This window comes from Lonchura striata, chromosome 2 (genome assembly GCF_046129695.1).
Source record: "Lonchura striata isolate bLonStr1 chromosome 2, bLonStr1.mat, whole genome shotgun sequence".
Taxonomy (NCBI): Eukaryota; Metazoa; Chordata; class Aves; order Passeriformes; family Estrildidae; genus Lonchura; species Lonchura striata.
Genome location: NC_134604.1, coordinates 952,820 through 974,911, shown reverse-complemented (window position 1 = coordinate 974,911; position 22,092 = coordinate 952,820). Strand labels below are relative to the sequence as shown.

Below are 22,092 nucleotides of genomic sequence, written 5' to 3'. Positions count from 1 at the left end.
GCTGAAGAAGATGTGAGCTCTATTGTCAGCACATTCATGGGCAAATGTCATGCAGTCTGACCACAAACACAATTGAGATTCTCAACATTTTCTAGCCTTGTTACCAACATCACTGCTGCTTGCCTACACAACATCATCTAGAAAAGCTACAAGTATAGAATAGCTGGAACAGAAGCTGGATACCACTGAAGTGTTGCCTTAATATTACTTTTGAATGCAATCATACTTCACAGACGAGAAAGGCAACCCCAAACAAAAAGTGCAAACAAATCATCACTTTCAGTTGAAAACTGGGTTTTGGATGCCACTCAGGACCGAACTGTTGGGCCAGTTTCTGTGCAGAAGGGTTAGAGAACAAACAAAAAAGAAAATGCTTGAAATTCCTAGGACCACAATGCCTGAAATCAGTGCGCTGGTGACTGGGTTCATCTGGAAAGGAGTCCCGTTTGGATGAGCTGCAAGGAGAAGAAAAATTCTCAGGTGAGATGTGGTTTTATCTGTCATGGGTGCCAAACACTTCTGCCTTCCCCTCCTACACCCAGTATACTGCACAGTGGCAATGAAGGAACTATAACTGTATGCATGGGCATCTGTCTACTTGGATAAAGCTTATCTAAGTATATTTTGAAAACAGTCATTAATTCTTTCAATATCAGTCGTGCTGGGGGATAAAGACATGTGTCTTCTAAGGCATTATCCCTCATCTGCAAGTGACCAGCCTTGATGCGAATTACTCAAGGCAAGACTATAATGATCCAAGGACTATCAAGGTAGATGTGTAAGGATTTGTGGCCTAATCAAGGTAATGAAAGGATTTCTTCCCCACTATCATTATCTACATTTCAATTCAAAGTCTATATAAATCAGCAGACATGTCTGGCACCAGATATCAGACAATCAGGAAACTTGTTGTACACCTTCAGAAAGGGCTTCTTAATATGTTTATCAATTCTCAGGTAGAAAAGGTGACATATTTAATACTTATTGCAGTTCAGCAAGCTGTTCATGGACCAGTTCTGAGATAATGGGCCACATACATCCACCACCAGGACTGTGTTTTCCAGCAGGAGGGGGGAAAAGCATTTGAGTACCAATGAGCATTTGCCATTACCAGTGGTGGAGAGTGAGGTGAAATGACAGCACAGCCTTCATGTGAGAAATCAGACTGCTCCTCCCAGAAGCAGCCAGCTGTCCTCAACACTGTTAACCCCACTCTGCTCCCCCCAAGCTGAAAGGAAATCAGCAGGAATTGCTGCTCTGGTTACCCTCCCCTTCCCAAAGCTGTGCTGCTTCCTGACTGCTGCAGCAGTGACCCCACCTCGCTCTGCCTCTGCTCTCCACAGAGACAGCAACAGGCAAGGAAAGGCTTTTGCTCTGGGATGGAGAGGCTGCTTCTTGTGTTGGATGGGAAGGAAAGGCAGCAGCCATCAACACAACAAACTCTGTGTAGCAAATAAAGAGTTTGCTTTTTATTATTTTAATTACATCCATGGGTAGGAGCACACCAGGGAGCCATTAATTACAGGGAGAACCCTCCATGACAGACAAGAACAGCAGCTGCTTTTATATGTTCTAAAATGAGTAAAGAAAGGAACAAAAAATTTTAGACTTCAGAGGACAGAATGGATTCCTTGTTCCACTCAGTCCTGTTATGAAGAAATACAAGGTGGAATAGCCCAATGTTCCCCCTGGTCATTTTTTTTAGCCGTCAGCCACTCCTTGTCACCAGCAGAAAACAGATAGGCTGAAACAAGTGTTCCAAGTGCCCAAAGGAAAAGCACCCAAAAACTTAGAGAGCTGAACTCCCCTGCAGCCTATTTCCTTCCCCACCCTAGCAGGGCACAAGTTCTACCCAAGTTTCTCCACAGGCTCTTGCAAGGTCAAACACCAGGAGAACAGAAGCTGAAGGTCTGAACTTGTGGCTTTGAGATGTGAACCAAGCTAGACTGCACCATAATTACAATTTTCCTGCTCTACTCCTCTGTGGCATGGGCAAGATTTACTGCTCAACTCTGGTTTTGCATTTGGTGGCTACAATGTACCCTTCACCCTCATATGCTGCAGCATCAGATCTTCATTTCAACTTCATCACAGGAATTAAAAGTATCAGTGTAGATGGCACTGGGTGCACAAATTAAGCTGAGAATTCCATACTCACAAATTAAACTGAGAGTTCCATACTCACAAATTAAACTAAGAATTCCATACTCACAAATTAAACTGAGAATTCCATACTTACCAATTGCTTCCTTGTCAGCGCATATTGGTATTGACTCATTTAAGCAACAAAAATAAATAAAATGAAAAAAAAAGGAAAAACAAAATCCCAGTACATAGCTATTAATCAAAATGGTTCATCCTCACTTCTGCTTCTTCCCTCATAAACCCTCTCTGATGCTTCTTGGAATTCTGATTAACTTACCAAGCTGTGAATTGTTGGTTGGCATCTCATCTATATTAAAAAAAAAAAAAAAAAAAGGCATGTGTCATATTTTTAAAATACCTCTGCCTACCTCCTCCCCTCTTGCAACACAAAAGCCAATAGTTGTAGCTTTATTTTAAAAATACATCAGGTCTACTTGCCACCATTAACTAGCAGCTTTTAGTATCTCTGTTAAATTAATGACAATAACATTAATTGCATGTCATTGCATGCATTTCATTGCATGCATTCCATTGCATGCTTCATTTTTAATATCAGGAGATATTAAAATATTAATTAAAAAAAATTAATGTCTTGTGGAAAAACAAACCAACACCACCTTAAATCAGGAATCTCTTAATTAAAAAGGTGGCCAGTTCTGTTGTCTCTGTCAGTAACAACACAAGCATAAGCACCATGTTAAATGTAAGTCCCTTCATTTAGACGTATTATAAAATAGCTCTATAGGAAAAACTTGAGTTTTACAAGAAAAAATATGTTAGCAATCATAAATTATTACAAAAAAGCTCTGTTCACCATGCTCATTTTCCTCTTGGCAGTTACATAGTGGCTTTATATTCAGGGTAACATTTGTATTTTGTCTTCAGTTTGTACTTACTTACCAGTGTCCATTTCAGAATTACATTTCTTGTCACTATTTTGGGGTTTTTTGTGCAGTCTGTGAGCACATTTCACATATACATTTGTTTTGAGCAGCTGTCTCCCAGGCTTAAGTGAGACATCCATCAAAAGCTATGTAATTTCAACTCCACAAGTAGGTACCTGCTTTGTTCCCATGCAGAGACTAAAGCATTTTCTTCTGTGCACATCTCCTGGAATGGCTTCTTTTGGATTAACAAAAAAGAATGACATTTCTCTGGAAAGAGCCAGGTGTTAGAAATAGGAGAAGGACCATCACTGTTCTGCAGCAGCACCAAGCAGCTGGATCAGCAGCTGCACTGCCAGCACAGCTGGTGGCAGGTCACAGGGGACCTGGCTGCCCTGAGGAACCTCTGCAGGTGCTGATGTGCACAGGTCACCCCTGGGACAGCTGCAGCTCCACCCTAAATTAGGGAAGGGCACATCTGTGCTGTCCTACAGAGCTACACCCTAGTATTCCTGACCCAAAATGTAATTGTTTAAAAATTATCCAAATTTTTCCAAATTTATCCAAAGATTATTCATCATCCAGATAGTTTTGGTCAAATTCTCATATGATCTTCCCCCTTTTAGTTTGTTAATAATAGTATTCATAAACCTCCTGATTCTTACGAGTTTATGTTCACAAGGGGAATTGACAGCAGGACTAATTCCTTCTTTATGACCCAGAAGAAAAAGGGAAATGCAAGTGAGATTGAGGGACTTGCCCAATGCCTATCCTGAAATCTGTAGCAGAGCTTAGAATTTAATCCCATTTTTTTTTCAAGTAGTTCCCATTAAACCATCCTTCTGTCAGTGCGAGTCCAAAAGCACACTATGAAGATGGAGAAACCAAAAAAGCTTTACTCACCCAACTTTAGAGTACACCTAAAAAAATCTTTTCCTTTTTCAGCCTTGTTCATGATTTCATTTAAACAACTTCAACAGTTGTCATGAAATTATAAAATTGTTTATACTTTCTTTGGTGCCATTAAACATCCATCAGATCACTTTGCTTGAAGCTATGCAATATTTAAAGATAATTAATCAGAATTTTTTTTAATGTAAAAATAGCATCCACAGCATTTGAATCATGAGCTATATTACCTACCAGGGGCTGCTTGTATAAGAAGTTGTATCTAGTTGCCATTCCTTGCCTAAGGCAGCATTACTCCAGCACACTTGTTTGGCTGAGAAATCTGTCATTCATTTCCCATATGTACTCATGTATGCAACTTTGAAGTTAGTTCTTTTCACTTTTACTTGGCTAATCAGAAGGCAGCAACTCACATGGGACCATGTATAATGCAAAAACAATCACTAATTTTCATTGCAGATCTGCTGCTCATAACAGAGCCTATTTCTTCCAGACATGGTCTCTTGTTAGGTGCTTCCCCATTCTGGAGGGTCAGCTGCTCCCTTTGTATACAGGTACAACAACTTGGCATTTAAAGAAGGATTTTATTCTCCAGTTTTAAATTAGATTTCCTAGACTAGGTTCAGTCCTACTCTCTGCATCCTAAATCTAAGACTGCCGAAATCAGTTAACTGCAACTACTTATAAATATTTATAATTTGTAAAACTTAAACAGCACTCATATAAATTTTTTTAAGAGACTGGAGGTTGCATTTAGAGCTGCCTTTTAATTTTTTTCCTAAAACAATTGGCAATAAAAATGGAAATCATGGAATTTAACCCTCAATTTAAAGCAGTGGATTTTGGCCCACCGTTTAAAATTTACAATGGCTTTGTCCCATTTCTTTCTTATAGCTGAATCTAAGAATAGTGTGCATTAATTTTAAGCATCATGTAGATAAAAAACCAGGGGGAAGCTGGAGAAATGGTGAATAGAAAGTGGTAGTGAATATTCATTATCCATCCAAATTAAATTGCAACACTGAACACAGTATCTTAAATTCTATTATCTCCAGTGATATCTGACAAAAAAGAGAAGTCAACCCACTGAGTCTGGACTTTTATAATGGCCTTATATGTATAAATGTATCCCACAGTGATTTTATTGGAGGAGGAAGCATGTGAGAGCCAAACAAAAATCCTAGCTCAGAATTTCTATCAAACAAAGCAGTAAAAAATGCCATAAAAATTTTCAGCAGTAGTAAAAGAATACTTAGCAAAAAGTCACTGCAGATCTACATTAAAGTGCAAAACATTTCCTCAGGTTTCCGAAATTCCTGCAGCCCATAGAGAAAGATTTTTTTGTTCCTACCACTCCTGGTAATGATGGGGCCAGCAGAGATTACAGCATTGCCAGATGTGCTGTGAGGGCGCCACGTCGTCCTGCCACCAGTGTCCCTTCTCTCTCTGTTACTGCAGATCTGCATGGTCAACCAAAGCAATCACACACTCAGAGTGGAACTCAACTGTGGCCTTTTTGTGCTTCTTGATGTAACGTGAACTCTTTGGAAAGCAATACTACAACTTTGATTTTATTTCTTAGTATGCATTAAATCACTTTGCAATAAAGACATCTGTAATATTGCCTAGAAGCATGTCTTATAAATTCCTGGCTTCCCATTTTATTTTGCCTCACTTTGTTTACAAAACTACATTGCTGTTGTGTACAAGATCCATCTTATAGTATATTAAATCTTCAGTAGTTAATTTCCCAAAGCTATATTTACAGTTTTTCCCAACAAATCTGTTTTGCTTGACAATCCTCATTCTAGCAAGCTTCTCAAGTGAGAGTTTGCCCATCTTCCATGGAGTTCTAAATAGCAATGACACACCAAAACAACCCCCAACACTCTCATCTGGAATCCTCCTTTAAACCTACCATCTACCTTAATCTACAGTGCTCAAGCATGCTCCAAGCATTTCCTTAGTTTCAGCTTCTTGTGAAGGAACTTCAAAAGCCTCAGAACATAAATTGATGCAAAACTAATTATGTAAATGTGTAACATAAAAATATAAAATAACATACAAAATTTCAGGAGCATACTGAACTGACCACACTTTAAAATTCTAAAGGGGAAGTCATCCAGCAGGAAACAACGCAGTGTTCTGAAGACAGCACAGAACTTTGTGTTTATGTGTTTATTTAAATGTTTCCATTTCCAAAATTTATTTGTTATTCCTGATTCTCCTAAAATTAGTTAATTTTAAATACACATAACATCATGAACTTTAGCACAAGTCATTTTCACATGATAGAGGAGATGATATACTTTAAGGGGAATGTTTTTTTTTTCATTATGAGAAACTTCCACAAATTTTCAATATAACAGCACTTTCTATAGCTTTAGCTTTTCCATAAACTATATTCTAAGATATTTCTTTTTATTCTTAAAAAGAAATTCTTTAAACTTATTCTAAGATGCCCACGGTGATGATGGATACCTTACTACTATACTAAGAACATCAACCTGAAAGCCATTTCAGAGTTGTTACTTTTAAAAATTAAGGACCACAAGGCAAAGAGGTAATTTCTCATCTATTCAATAACCTGCGTTTTGCAGGACTAGTATTATTTTAATTCCAGATGCCAGCATTAATTTCCATATCCTTCATCAGTAGTTTCACATTCCTTCAGACACAAAAAACATTCTTACTTCAGTCTTTACAGTCAGTTTGATTCTGCACCATCCAAACTCCCATAACACTTGTAAGCAGAACTCCAGGATTTATACCCAGATAATTACAACTTACTGGCACAAGAAAGGGACAGTCATCTGCTCTGCACAGCTTGGTCACACAGTGCAGGAAAACCGTGGACATCTTCTGGTTCTTGTGCTTCACAAAGCGAAACACCTCGAAGGAAAAGCGCCCCATTTGACTCTTGCCGTTCTCAATGATCGTCGTCTGCGGGTCCTTGTCACAGCTGGTTTTTGTGGAGAAGAGGGAAACTGGGATGAGCAGCTCTGTTAGCATTTTGAAGCCCTTAGCTGGGAATATGATAGCTTAAGCAGCAAGATGAACATTCCATTCCTTGGAAAAGAGCAGAGTGCAAATATCTGCAGACACAATCTGCCTGTCAGGCTGCAGGCTCCCGTGCTGAAACACATTCCTGCAAAAACACTGATTTGTTTTGCAGCACCACAGCTAAACCAAAGTGCCATTTAATTCCAGTGGTCACAGACACTCGAGACCTGAAGCACAAAGCAATCAGGTATGCTAACCAGTACAGACAGGTAACTCCAAATGAAGACAGTGCCTCTCCATTAGGTGTCACGGATAAAATTTAATCTGAGATACTGTCAAGATGTTTTCCAAAGTTCCAATTCAAATAAATGTTATTACCAGGAGTAGAAGTAGGAGCATCTATTTATAGTTAATCATTTGCTTAACTACTTTCCTGGACTGAAGTCTCTGATGTTTTACATCACTGCCATTCACCACATTCACCTTTGGTAAAATGAAGGCCTGTTTAGCCATTCACTTTAAGCACTTATCATGTTCTCTTGCAGAACTACTTTGGATATATGCTTTTCTACCTCCATAATTCTTATGACCTGGCACTTACTTCTATGTTTTCGTCCACACAAAACAAAGCTTTGATGTTTTATCTATAAGCCTAGCCCTTAGTCCTGCCTACTTAAATGCTTAAACTTTCCAGGCAGTTTAAGGCATCACTATTGAAGAGATTTATATTTTTTTTTTTAAAGAAGGACCAATAAAATACTGGTTTTGCACAGGACCTACCTGAAGAAAAGGTCATATCGAAGATCATCACTGGGATTGCCAGATGGTGTGGTGTAGCAGTAGTCCATCAAAACATTCCACCTGCACGGGGAGTAATGGGATGGATGAGGGCAACTGGCAATGCAAGCACGGGGGGTGAGAGCGAGGGGAGATGAAAGGACAGCACAAAAAGCACACCAACAGGTAGTGCAGCTGAGTTACTGCATTAAACAGGTCACATGCCAGTCATCCTGGTTCTTCCTCTGCTTAGAAGATTAAACAGCACCACATAGCAGCAGAACTTTATAAATCAAATCGTTTGGTTTCATGTAAATCAACCACCACACCAACACATGTTGCACGCCTCCTCCAGAAATCATGGCCACAAAGGACTAGAAATCAAAACCAGCCCACTTTTTAAAGTCCTGAATTCCAGCCCTTGGTCCAACAGAGGCCTTTTCTTAAGTAAAAGCAATATAGGGTTTAAAGTATAATTCAGGAAAACTTTCATAACGAGAACAGCAGCAAAATATGCATTCACTGCCAAGGACCTGACATCCTCCAGCTGAGAGCAGTGATTATTGAACACCAACCATTATTTTGAAATACAAAAAGCTATGAGGAAAGACAGGTGCTTCTAAATCAGATAAATAACAAGAGCTGAAAAGCAAGCAAGACAAGAAATAACACCCTCCATGGTACCTGCCATCAAGGTTCGTTGCTCTCACAGCTGCATATATTTTGGTTTTCAAAGGTAAACCTGTACTTGGAATAAGGAGCTGCTGGCTGTAGGTTGAATCCTGTAAAACAAATATTGCCTCAATTGTAACAGAAATTCCACTCTAACAACCCATCTGCATCCAGACTGAGCTCTCAGTAATTTTCCTGACTCTTCTGTGTAGAATGATTGTTAATTTGTCCTCTGTAAGGGAAGAAGCAAGGAGCAATGCCAGAGAAATTGCCTACAGATTTGTCTGTAAAGACTGGCTTTGCCCCATGCAACAATCTGGGAGAATATATGATTTAATAAGGTGGTTGAATTGGTGATTAAGGAAAACATCATTCATCGACACTTCAGGAATCTCCCAGAGCCTACAGGCACACCAAGGAGCTGCTCTGGTTTTCTAACAGAGGGGCTTTACTGGGTTGTCACACTGCACTCTTTCCCAGGAAAGGTTGCTAAGGTTATTTGAACTAATGGAGATAGCAATGCTATCCATGAGATGTTATATATTTTAAGCTCTAATCTGGGATAACAAAGACATTCTCTTATGCAAAGTGTGGTTTCTATGTAAGCTGACTTGTGGAAAACTAGAAGTAACAAACATTTTCATTTAAAATCTGTTTCAAAAGAGCTGTTTCAAGAAAGCTGTATTCAACATAAAAGTTGGGAATTCCCCATATACTACTTAAATATAGCTGTTTTACTGGGGCTTTTTGCTCAAAATCTAAATCACTAACATCACTTTAGCAACAATACAGTGAAACATCTGTGCAACAGATATTAATCGAGAATGTCAAAATGCACTACCTGGTAAAGTCACCTATGTGAAACACGGTGCTAATGCAGATAGCACAGTGTCTCAGCATGTTGAAACCCCTTGTGAAAGTTCAAAACACTCAATACATATGAAAAAAACTGGTAGATAGGATTTAAATCAGTTCATTGTGGCAATCGAGGCCATGTCAAGCAGCAGCTGGCAGCAACAAGAAGGTTTACACCAGAGACCAAGTGATTTTTTTCAAATGCCAAAATTAACAGCATACCCAAAATCTAATCTATGCAGTATCAGAGGCCTTCAGGTAGGTTTGTCTTCTTTCAAATTAATTATAGATTTCTATAACACTTAGCTCTGCCACATTTTGCAACTGATTAAAAAGTGCAAGACCCTCACTATTACACTCCATAGCTGCTCTTTTATACTTTAAGAGTAGTTTTAATTCATTTAGAGAGACATTTGCAAAAAGGCATAAAAGCACATAGCCACTTAGGCTCTGTGAAAGCCCATTAAACATTTTGCTATTAAACTCTGAGACTACCACAACAGCTCTTATCTTTCCTACCAATGACATGTACTAGCGTCACCAAGTAAATCTCAACAGCACTTTGTGACAGAAGACAGAGGTGAGCTTAGGGGATGAACATTAGGAAATAAGTCAACATTAAGAAAGAACACTACAGCTAAATTTGAAGAATGCATCTTGCAGTCAAGAAACAAACCTGTACACACACTCTCTAATAGCAAGGGTGGACACGAGCCCAGGGGCTGCTCCCAAAACCAGGACTGCAGCAGGGATAAGTGAGCCCAGGAGACAGAAGCAGGTGTCCAAGGCTCTCCTAGCAGGGAGAAGAAATGCAGGCAGTGCACAGGCTGCCCAGGTATTCATGCAGCCTGGGAAGGGAAGAGAAGGGCACATCCAGCACTGGAGTCTGCCAGCCTTGGCAGCACTGATTGTGCCAGTGCAGCTCACGGGGCAGCAGTGTCACTGCTGCCAGGATGAACAGGCACCACTGGTCATGCTCAGCTTGCAAGCTTACAGGGCTGGGGAAGATTAAAGCACATTTTGGATTCTGGGGACATCTGAGGAAAAAATGTGCTCAATGTGAGCATCAGCAGCATTTATTCCTGCCTGTTTGCTGACCTGGGCCCTGAAAGGCATCAACATGCAGTGGTCAATACTTGGCTTGATGAGAAATTTGCCTATTTTTATTCTGCCCCGTCTTTTTGATCATGGGTTTATTTAAAAATGAGAGAACTATAATCATCATTTTAACAGATTATAGGTTTTTATTTGGAGCTCTGCTCTTTCAAACAAACATGATTTTTTAGAGAGTGCCATTGAAAAATGTCCTGTTGCAATATTTATAGCTCATTATGTTCAAAGCATAAAGCATTGACTTTTAAATCAGTTGCATGAATTATAACTCAGCAACACGATGGCATGAATAATAATGCAAAAAAAATCGGATTCATAATTTACAAAAATGATGCTTGATAGATTGAAAAATTGATATTTAAATCAGGTATTTAAAATGTATGAGTAAAAATTTTAATCAACACAAAAATATAATTTCAGGGATTAATGTTAAATAGAGGTCCTTGCATTTTTCATGTTTCAGTGTCACCAAATCATTTACATGGTAAAAGCTTTTATAATAATGCATATTCCAATTATCTAAAACATAAGGAAGAAGCATTGGATGAAAACTGTCATAATTATTAACCCTTAAAATCTTTAAAGTCCACACTGTAAGGCAATATATGCATCAGGCTATAGATTTGGAACCGATGCATCTTCCACAACAGTCACAGATGATTGAAACACTCTGATGAGGCTTGAACATAAAAATACCACAGCCAAAGTGCTACAGTTCATTGCTGTGGGAATAGGTCTGGAATAATTGTACAGAATTCCTCAGAGTAGTCTCTGTTTAAGCACAAAGCACCTATACACACACAGAGAAACATAATAAATGCAAACAAAATATGCACTCTGGAGTATGATTGTTGTGGCTACAATTGATTAGTCATGTGGCACTGCCAGCTGAAAGCCAGAGCTGCAAATTGAGGAATTTCCTGTAAAGGGCAGGACAACAAGACTGTGTCTGTCCTCAAAGACCAGCCATACAAACACAGCCAGCAGGTACATGCCAACAAAAAGGAAAAAGGAATTCAGAGAAGAAAGATGCCTGGAAGAAAGGTTTGGCTCATGGGAGGAACAGGAAGGAAACAGCAAATTATGAAGAGGAATCTATACTTTCATCTGCTGAAACAGTTTGTACCCACATAGCGCAGAGATTCATTTAGTCCAGGTCATACTGTGTTTTATACTTACATTGTAAAGCAACAAATTCAAAGTGCTGATAAATGTACCATTGTTCTCTCTTACAGAAATAGCAGCTGATGACCTACAACAGAACCAGAAACCAAAAACCATCATGAAGAAAGATACCTTATTTTTGTTTTTGCACACTTCAGTGGGCTTTATCATTAAAAAACCTCAATGAGTCCTATCACAAGGAGTTAATTTATGCATTTGGGTTATAAACTTCAGAAACAGGAATTTATAGTGGAAATACTGACAGTCTTAACTATGCAGAAAATAATGGATGCTACTGAAAACACGAATCAGAAAAATAATTAGCAGAGAGGCAAAGTGATAAAAAGGAACTCGCTTCACATGATGCACAAGGTTTACTCACAGAAATATTTTCTCTTGCATTCTATTTAAAAGTTTACAAACTATTTCATGAAGAATTTTTTTTTTTTTTGCTGCTATAATTTTTGATAAGAACACCTGAATTTTAAGGGAAGTTTCACATTATCTAATGGCCTCTCCATAACAGCAGGTCTCCATGAATTATATTATCTCATATAATAACGCTACAGAATTTTATTTTTTCTTGCAACGCTTCTTCTTTTGGTGCTTTTTTATTTCCTTTTACTCTTAAACAGCCAAAGATTGCTACATGGACAATGCTGTTATGGCATGCACATACAGATGCTCACACAAGCATGGGGAGGAAAAGGCAGAAATGATCAGGCACACTTACGAGGCCAGCTGGGTGTTGTTAACCAGGTACTCCAGTGGGTAGCTACAGCTAAATTTGTACAGGAGCCCAGGCAGATAGCTGATAATCGTGGGTGGGTCTGGTGTATCAATATAGCCTGAAACATTGCCTATCTGTACCACTGAGGTATTTCCATAAGCATTGATACCTCGAGCTGAGGATACCTATGGAGGAAGAGAGAAAATTGCTATTAGCTGAAGTTAACTTAAGGATGCTGATGGTTTAGCCCATAATTTACCCTGAAACATCTCCACTAAAGTTTGCAAAAATTATTTCATTTAATAATATCTTCCCCATCTTCTGTTTTTCACCTTCCTGGAATCATGCATTTAAAATTCACAAGCTGTATCCCTGTTCTTAGAACAGACTTGAGCAACATTTGGAAAGAATTATGAATCTTGCAAGTATACTTTCGGTAGATATTTTTTCCTCTACATTCCCAACAAATTAATGCAACTTATTGGGAAAAACTAAAGCAACTTTCCTATTACAGTTAAAAAGTATTACCTTACAATGAGCTTCTATACCCAATAGAAAGCCCAATACACAAACAATTTTGTTTACAGAAAAAATACTCTCTCACTGTTGAGCTTCAGGATGGGCACATCAAAAATAAGGGACTTTATAAGCAGCCACAAGCCAAACAGTTGAACTTTGAGCGTGGCTGTGTTTATATTATATATTTGTAAATCTTAAATATAAACTATAAACTGTCAGAAATCACAGGGCTGAAAAGTAATACAAAATTAATGCCAATGCAACCTGAATTGCATCCATGGGCGTGTGCTATTCCGTATTGCTCAGCTCAGGGTGTGCAGAGCCTGCAAAAACACACAGCCCTCAGGAAAACTGAGGGGAAAACTGAGAGGAAAACAGGGAAAAACTTCCCTGCAGGTATCAGCCCAGCCCCACTCCATCTGTAGCTACTGGTCTGAACGAGGGCTGAGAGCATCACAAATTCCTGTCTCAGCAGGCACAGACACAACCGAGCAAACTAACATGGCACTGGACTTCTACTGCAGCATTTCTTTTATACAACTGTTTTAGCAAAGCAGGTGTTCTCAGTAGCTTTAAAACACATGGTTTCTTAAAAAAAAAAATTGATTATGGAAGAATCATCCTGAGGTGCACGTGATTTGTAACATTTTGCAGTAAGTAGCACAGGACACACAGCAGGAATTTTGATTTCTTTGTCTGACAAAAACACACCTAAAAGACAGAAGCAGGCATGCATTTTGCCCATAGCATACCTAATAATTTTCTTAATAGCACAAAAATGTTGAAAATAGAATGTTCAGGATCTAAGTTTTTGCCTAAACAGGCTAAATTAGTAGAGCTAACTAAAGCTTTTTTAACTTCCTCACCACCCTACCCCCCATCAAGTAAAAAAATGAGTCTGCTGTATTACAGAAAAACATGGGTTTTAGAGAAAGACATGGGCTTTACACAAGTTCTGCCTGAACTGTTGTCTTTTCTTTTATTGAAAATTGTCTTGAAGGTCTTTGCTGTGAAACACTGCCAAGAAATGCAGGGCACTGTAAAACTCCAGTGTGGGGAACATGATAAGAAATGCTCCCTGCTCCACTTTTGTCTTCAGCTGGGGGCACAGCATGAATAAACAGAGGATGGGGGAATATTTTTTGTTATATTTTTAGCAGTTACTTTGTCTTTGTATTCAGTGCAGCCTAGTAGGGACTTCATGGGAAGCTCCAATTATTTGGACTTATCAGACTGAGAGGTCTTTTTGTTTGGTTTTAAACATCAAGCTCTTGCAATTACAAGCAAGTTCAGGGAGTTTACAAGGTGACCAGCTACACAGGAGCAGGAAGAAGTTGCTTCCTGGAAAATTATTCTACTGCAAGTCATAGAGGTTCTCTAGTTGGAAAAAAGAGTCTTGAATTGGCTGAACTGGTTGTTTGGTGAAATTTTAAAAGAAAACTCAGCCTAAGGCAAAGAGGTCACAGAGCATAGCAAACATTTCAGCAAAATTATTAGCAACAAAACAGGGGGTTTGTTATAAAAACTGACAGGGATGAAGTGCAAATAAGAATTCTGGAGAGAATAAAAGCCTTCCAAACAATACATTTTTAAACTTGTTTTTTAAAGTTATTCATAGGTACTTTGATATCACTCAATGTGATAGACATGAACTGTCAGACTCTCCACTTCTGCAAAATCTAAGGCATGGTCAGCAAGGGTTTTAGAAACACCTTGGGAAAATCTCATTCTTCCACTGAAAAAATACTTAAATAATAATTATATTTTCCAATCAGAGGACAGATGTGTGTCCCTTATAAGTTACCAACTTCCTCTCGTTTATTCAATGTATGCAGTATATCTCCAACTGGAAAAGACCAATTAAATATTATCTATGAAAGACACAATGCTGCCAAGGGCATTCACTTGATCCTATATATACATAGCTATAATTTTGCTTTGACTTGGTCTTACCACTAAAGTGTTTCCACAGGATTCCAAAGTACTCAGATTGATGATGAAAATGACCACTGCTGGAAAGGTGTTGTTATTGATGAAGCCCCTGCAGTGGGCATCCCCATGTTTCCCATTCAGTGCCAGATCTGTCTCAGAATAGCCAGAAAAAAGAACTGTGCAAAAATTTATCTTCATAGTAATTGTCTGTACTCCACAGAAAACATTGATATCTCGCTCAGCTGCAAGAAAAATACAGGGAAAGACATTGTCAGAAGATTTGAAGCAATCATTATACAACTATTGCAGCAGTTAGTCTAGTATTGTGACTTCCAATCAAATAAATTTTTAGATTTCAGTTTCAGGAAAATATTAGAATATAAAGGAAGGAATTGCATTAGTCTGAAGAACAGATTTGACTCTACCATATTGCTGAAGAAAAAACCAAGAATTAATATAGTAACATAGTGTAACCAAGCCAGAAATACATTAATCCCACAGCAAATCTTTTAGTAGCACATTCATAAATGAAACACTGCAACAGAGTAGAAAGCAGCAAGTGGTTAAATATTTGGAGTCTGATTAAGCAGCCCCCTCTGGAACAGAAATTTCCAGCAATTTTGAGAAATAGAGAAGGCCAAGCTCTGCCTCCTAACCCATTCTGGCATGGAAACTGGCCACATTTTTCTGAGTTGTCTGGAGTCCACTGCGTATGAGATCACAGTCTCAGGCAGTGCAGACTTTGAAGTACAATCAACAGTATATCAGAGTAATTTATTATGATCTCTCCAAAATTGGTTTTCCCTGGGTTTTGGCTTTGGGGCTTTTTTTTTTAAGAACCATCAACTTGAGCTTTAATGAAAAATCAGTTGGCTCTTGAAAGACTATGATCAATACCACAAAGCATCTTGCAATCTTTCATTCTGTGCATTATGACAACACAAAAGGCCCAGAAAGAAGCAGCTGTTAAAACTGATCAATCTTTGAACAGCAAAAAAAACTGTCTTTGCCAATTTGACCTTTTATTCAAAAGTTCTGAAGATTTTTATGTTCTGAATGGAAAAGCATCAGGTTCAGATGCAGGCACAAGCACCAGATTGTTTTGCTTTAAAGCTCTAACATTGCTCTTCTTTAAGGTCTCCTTTGCCCACAGAAGGTTGGGGGGCTGTTTCCCCCTGGTGCTTTACAAAAATACATACTGCACTGTGTTAAACACAGACATTACTCCTTTATAGAACTAATTTATTGCATCTGCTTAAAGATTAAGGGCTATTAAAATTGTAGAACAACTTCGGTCAATACTGTACCATTAAGCCTGCTAAAACGAATTGTTTCACTGCGTAGTCACAGCAGAGAAGAAATAAAATTTCCATTACAATGAACTAGCTCTTCCCTCATGGTAAAGGAGCACAAGCAGTTTAATTTAGACAGCTTTAATGGTGGCTTTCAAGCCAAAACAATCAAGTGCAGAAAATAACAGGCCAAACTCAGTCCTGAGCTAATGCCATGATAAATGTTACTCACTGGGTGTAAATTTGGGCAGAAATTTAGGTACTGGAGGCAAGACAGAAGGTGAAGTGATTTGGCATGAAATTCTCCTGGTTGGTACACAATCATAATCCCACTAATGTAACACACAAAGATCGGGAAGCAGCATTTCCACTGCAGGAGGACTATTACCATCCTTTAATGAGTGTACCAAGGTAGAGGGGCCAGCACAAAACGGGGAATGGCAAAGTGTTCATTTATGTTTCCTCAGACTGATGCACAAACAGCTCATAATGAATTGCAGGATGTAACAAAGTAGCTCAGTTAATTTCATAACTCACTTCAAGCCTTTTCAAAAAGCAGAATAATAACTTTACCAATTAAGCTACCCCTACTGCTTGCAAAATTGTCATTTGACACTATGGGAAATGAGACCCTAACGTACAAAACCAACTTGTGCTTGATACAGGAGGATAAACAACCTTTCCAGACTCAATCTTTTCTGCTCACTACTTCATGAGTAAATATTGCTGCCAAATTAATCCATTCTGGAATTAAAACCTTTTTTGTTCTGAAGTCTATCTGCAGCCAGTCCCAAACAGATCTAATGCCCTCTTAGATGTTACATATATAGCTCATTTCTTGACAATTTGGGAAGGTAAATATTATTTCTATAAGTTAAAAGAAACAAACAAAAAAGTATTTGCATTCCTGCATTAAAAGTCTCTGGTTTTCTGAGTCAGAGGAGCGATGGTTTGAAGGTTTTGGAACCCAACTCATGAAGCCTTAATTATAATGGCCTCTCTGTCACAGAGTTTCCATAAAGGCAAACCACTTGGTTTCTTTCTGACTCAAATCACACAAGCTATACACAGCCAGAAGTGCTCGTGGATGTCTCCAAAGCAAGGGGTGAAGCCCAAGGGGTGCACAGATCCTACAGGAACAGGGACCATCTTGAATTATGGGCAGACCCGTGGGGGCAAATGCTGGGAGCTCCACTGCCCACTTCTGCTCTGGTACCCCTCCACACAGAGCAGGCAGCAAAAAAACCCCAGAGGACAAGAGTTTCTACAGAATACCATTGATAAAAGTCATTCCATCAGAAAGGGAATGAAAATATCTGTGTAGTCCAAAACCAGTTTCTCCTCACGAACCTCCTCTTTGATCAAATCCCTGCTTTGATATTGAATTAAAATGCATAGTGTATGTGGAAAAGCTGCAACATTTCCTCAGTTCCTATGAAGTTCTCAACATGAACTCAAGACAAGAACCCCCAGAATCAAAACTGCATGTCCCAGCTGGAGACAGATTGCCATGGTTCTGTGCCCCAGAAGCCTTCTAAAAACTATGCTTTACTGCAATGCAGAACTAAAGTTTTTTCTCTATGTGAGCTTTCTGAATGATGGAAAGATCTAACCTACTTATATATTCTCTAGAGCACATCTAGCTTTGGCACAAAAAAATCACTGCATTTTCTGTGTACCAAAAATGGGGCTATTTTTCCTTCATTCCTGATGACTATTGCATACCTGCAGTCTAAAATAAACCCGCAAACTGCAGAAACAAAAGTTCTGTTTGATTGTCATCCTCTTTATTCAGCACTATTCCTATGCAAAAAGTCACCTAAGCGATGAATGATAAAAGCACAAACAAATGAAAAATGGATGAGCTCCATGGTTCCTCTAGGAAGGCTTCATTTGTCCTCTTTGTTGTAGAGAACTTCTGTTTCTTATCAACATTTAAAGAAAAAGAGGAGATAATTTCAACACCCAATGGCTTCTCCAGTATCTGCACATCACGCTTGGAGTTCCAGCTGAAAGCAATAAAGACTCCTTGTGTGGAACAAATAAGGAACAGGAAAAAAATCTGTCCAGAGCCAGGTTCTGTGAGTGACATCTCAGCCTGGAAGAAACCAGTTTTTAAATATTCCCTTTTTTGACCTCTCTCTCACCTCTCCCCTTACATTTGAGCCCCAAGGGCCCTGAGGCAGCATCCCCAAAACCACACCTGAGCCAGGAGCTGGGGAAGCCAGCACAGAAGAATGAGCTCCTTCTCCCTGCAGAGCCTCTCTCCATCTTCAGCACCTCTCAGCCCCACTGAACAGCCCCAGCCCACTGAACACTGAATATATTTATATGAATATATATACATGTATTTCAATATGCACTGAACTGCATATTGAAACAACACCTGCTAAATTTGGGGTAAAAGGGGTTCCTGGCTTTCACCACCATCTCAGGTGCACAACCAACAAACAGAATTATTGCTATTTCCTAGATCTCAAAATTAACAGTAAGACTTGATCAAATCCTGGCCTTTGAATCTCTGCTCTCAGCTCTTATGGCCAGTGAGGGGTGATTAGAATTTACTTTAAAAAAAATTCTGTTTGCCTGCAACCTAAACAGATTTTCTCCCAAGTCAATGAGATTTGGCAGACATGGAATCTGATATGACTCATTTTTATGAGGCAGAACTGCAAGAGGCCCCTAAATACCCTCAATAGGAGATTAATTCAATTCGCAGGTATCACATTGCAAACAAACATTGGTACAGAGCAGGTGCAAAAAATGACCAGAGAAAAATTTTAAAACACAGAAAGAGCAACATAAACTTCCCTCTTTCTGTTGCAAACATCTCAAGAAGCCTCAAACAGGGACCAAATAACCACAATTACATCAGAAACTCAGAAGGTAGCTCCGAAGCAGGTGGACAAAATTCACTCACAATTCAGAGGCAAGCCTGTAAAAATTGACTCTAAGAAGTGGAATATATATATTATGAATAGAATAGGAATATATATATATATATATATGTGTGTATATATATATATATATATAAAGTAGCTTGCAAAATACTCAGCTAAACTGTGATTTTCTCAGGAATGGAGACAATCGATTTGATCTTTTTTGCATGTCTCATTTCTCTCTTCTTCATGTTCATATTGATTAAGTGGAAAAGAATCAAACCCACTGTTGGTCCTTATGTCAACAAAACACCTAGCAGTGTGATAGTAACAGTGGAATCAATAAACCAACTTTCTGCCTTCTACTGACTTAAATTTAATAAAAGAGCTGACCCTTCCTGAAAAAAAAAAAATAAACTTTTATTATTCAGAAGGCAACAACAGGAGAGGTATTACAGTGTAATACTACACTGAATTTTCATTACTGAGCTAGTCAATTCAATCGCTATCTCAGAAAAACAAGATGTGAGAGCGACAGTATTCACTGCCTTCTTTTTATTATTATCATTCTGCCCATGATACAACTGAAACAGGAAGGATCAGCAATATAATAGAAACTAAAAGGATCCTTTGCCTGAGTAAACCCTGATACCGTGCCACCAAGACTGACATTTCATTTCTATTTCTCATTGTATTAACAGCTCTGAGCATGCAATGTCCCCAAAATTACTTCATTCCCATTTTCTTAGAGGAAGGAAAATACATCATCCATAGACAAAAGTCATTGCTTCACTTATCCCTAGGCAAGGATTTGATGTTGGAGTGAAGCACTAAAGTTTGCCATCAAGGTAATTTTGCTTAAAAGAGATACATATTCCTTTCTTTTGCTAAAAGGATATAATTATATTATCTTACCCAGGAAAAGAAAACTATAAAATCTTAACATGAAAGAAAACCCATTTAGGAGTGTGAGAGTGCTATATCTATAGAGAACATTTACAACAATATGAGCTCTGGTGAATGTCTTGGGCAGTTCAGAGCACTGGCAGAAGCAGGTCAAGCCCCTCTGGTGTGAGGGGAATTGTTTGCCTTGCTACCAGGCTGAATTTGACCCATTGTGCAATTAAGAAGAAAGCAAAGTGCAGCATTAGGCAAGTTCATTGTCACAAAAACAGCTAACACTCAATTAATGTTGAGTCCTACCCCCAGGCCTTAGACAGATTTAAAGCTCTGTATTTAAAAATAAGCACTGCTTTGAACCAAGACAATAAAGGAGCCATTAGAAAAAAAAGTCTATTAAATACTTACCAGGAAACCTGCTATGGAGGTTAGCATCACAGTTGTATCCATTGAACTGAGAAGTCACTGGGAGCACTTTAATTGTCAACAGGAGCAGCAACCATACCTGTTCCATTGCAAAACCTAGCAAAACATTAAGTGGTTATTGCAGACATCTGTTCATGGCATTAAAGATGCTCACTGCAAACATTCTGTCACTCAGGAGGCAATGGTCTCCAGCAAAGGAACTGGAGCTCACAAGCTTGTGGGAAAGAGGTCACAGACAGCAGGGCTCTGCTCCTGAGTAATGTGTGATTTCTATTAACTTCTACAACTTCCAATCATAACTTGTGGCAAAATAAAAGGCACTCGAGGATAATAGAAAATGGAAAAAAACAACCTTAAAATATATTGATAGACTAGAATTGCTTAAATATTTAAAATCAAACAGTATCTTGATGTTTCAGTGTAAAACTCCTTAAGAAAAACATCTTGGCTAAGATAAAACTATTGTTCCAAATGATAGAAAACCATAGAAATAAATGCTCAGCAATTCTCAGGCTCAAGGTCCTAGAATAAAAATTGGTTCAGATCTATTTGCCAAATATTTTTTCTTTGCAGCACAAATGCAATTAAATTGAGCTTACACAAAGAGCTGGTACAGATACTTGCATCTACTTGGATTGTATCTGGCAATCAGAACACAAAAATTTCTAATGTTCTCAGTAATGATTCCTTTTGCAAGGAAAGCTCCAAGGTGTAATACCTGTGGTATTTACCACAACATAAAGCCCCCCAGCTTTTTATGCATGTCTGTCAAAAGTATCCCAAAACATTGAGATTTTTGTCAGTGGATCCAAGTGCACTAATTTTTTGTTTGGTTTATTTTGTTTGGGTTTTTTATATGTGTAAGATTCTGTCATTCTAGAGAATACAGCTGCTGATGTAGACCCCAAATGTGGCAATGTTTGCTTAGGCAGGAACTCAGCAGTTCTAAGACTTAGGAAATGGCTTCCTCTGAGACTACAGATCACCTGCAGATGAGGAACACGTGCAAACTCCAGAGATGTTGCACACCTGAACGCAGCCATAGCTGGCATGGCAAGGGACTGTCCTGCATTGCTGGAAGAGCTGGCCACAGCACATGGATGGAACATTTGAGACAAACCTTTGCTCCTTACTGGAGCTTTCAAGGCTGCACAGCAGCCTGAGCTACTTCTCCTCAATGATGCAAAGGTTTCACTACTTTTCAAACCATGCTCATTTAATGTTCTGCGTTGAAAGACCCTTAGAGGACATTCCCATGTGCTTTGTCCATGAACAGATCGACTCCAAGAAAACACTGACCCAAATTCTTCTAAAAAGTCAAAGGTATGTCCAAGTGTACAGCCAATGTTTCCTGTGTAATCTTGCTTGGAAGGACACGGAATAAAATGCAGAATTGGAAACAGCAGCTTCCAGCAAAGCATGAACATTTGGGAAGTCAGGTGTAACTTTTGCTATTATCACATCCAAAAGCAGCTCTCCCACCTAGCTCTTCACAACTTTCTCAACAAGTGAGTTACAGCAACAATGCAACCTCCTTTTTGTTTCAGGTGGGTACTAAATTCCAAACAAAAGCACTCTTTGACTCCTAACACTTCTTCCATTAGATTCCTGTGGAGATTGGCAGCATTTGCAGCTAATGTTGATGAAGAATTGTGGAAACATAAGAAAGAAAATAAAATTTCCAACTGGGTTGCTATGAAACCTCTGTATTTTCATGATCTCTTCACCCTGTCCATCACTCTCAGATGAAGAAGCACAGCAGTGTTTTCCTTGTTTGTTTACTATGAGAATGCATACGTTATTTTGAGAGAAACATCTTTTCTTTCAGAAAGTTGGCATTTCTCCAGTGCTCTGGAGCCTTACCTCTGCTTGCACATACAGCAGTTACATCC

At 38.8% G+C, this 22,092-nt stretch overlaps 1 protein-coding gene across 1 annotated transcript; it reads right to left on the bottom strand.

Moving 5' to 3' along the window:
* Positions 1 to 213: 213 nt before the first annotated feature.
* Positions 214 to 20,288, bottom strand: ZPLD1 (zona pellucida like domain containing 1). The gene is made up of 10 exons (XM_021541393.3): positions 20,183 to 20,288; positions 14,725 to 14,945; positions 12,256 to 12,437; positions 11,538 to 11,610; positions 8,403 to 8,500; positions 7,722 to 7,802; positions 6,729 to 6,900; positions 5,290 to 5,398; positions 2,423 to 2,452; positions 214 to 455 (listed from the first exon to the last, which is right to left on the bottom strand). The coding sequence occupies exons 1-10, from the start codon at positions 20,286 to 20,288 to the stop codon at positions 280 to 282; spliced, it is 1,248 nt and encodes a 415-aa protein (XP_021397068.2). The 3' UTR covers positions 214 to 279.
* Between the last annotated feature and the right edge of the window lie 1,804 nt (positions 20,289 to 22,092).

Bases quoted from the DNA above. Each gene is read 5' to 3' on its own strand.
- ZPLD1 (XM_021541393.3), bottom strand. From the start codon at position 20,288: ATGGAACAGGTATGGTTGCTGCTCCTGTTGACAATTAAAGTGCTCCCA. The intron at 14,946-20,182 runs GTAAGTATTTAA...TTTTTCTTGCAG, and splicing joins CCTCCATAGCAGGTTTCCTG to CTGAGCGAGATATCAATGTT. The intron at 5,399-6,728 runs GTAAGTTGTAAT...TTGACCATGCAG, and splicing joins ACTGTCCCTTTCTTGTGCCA to ATCTGCAGTAACAGAGAGAG.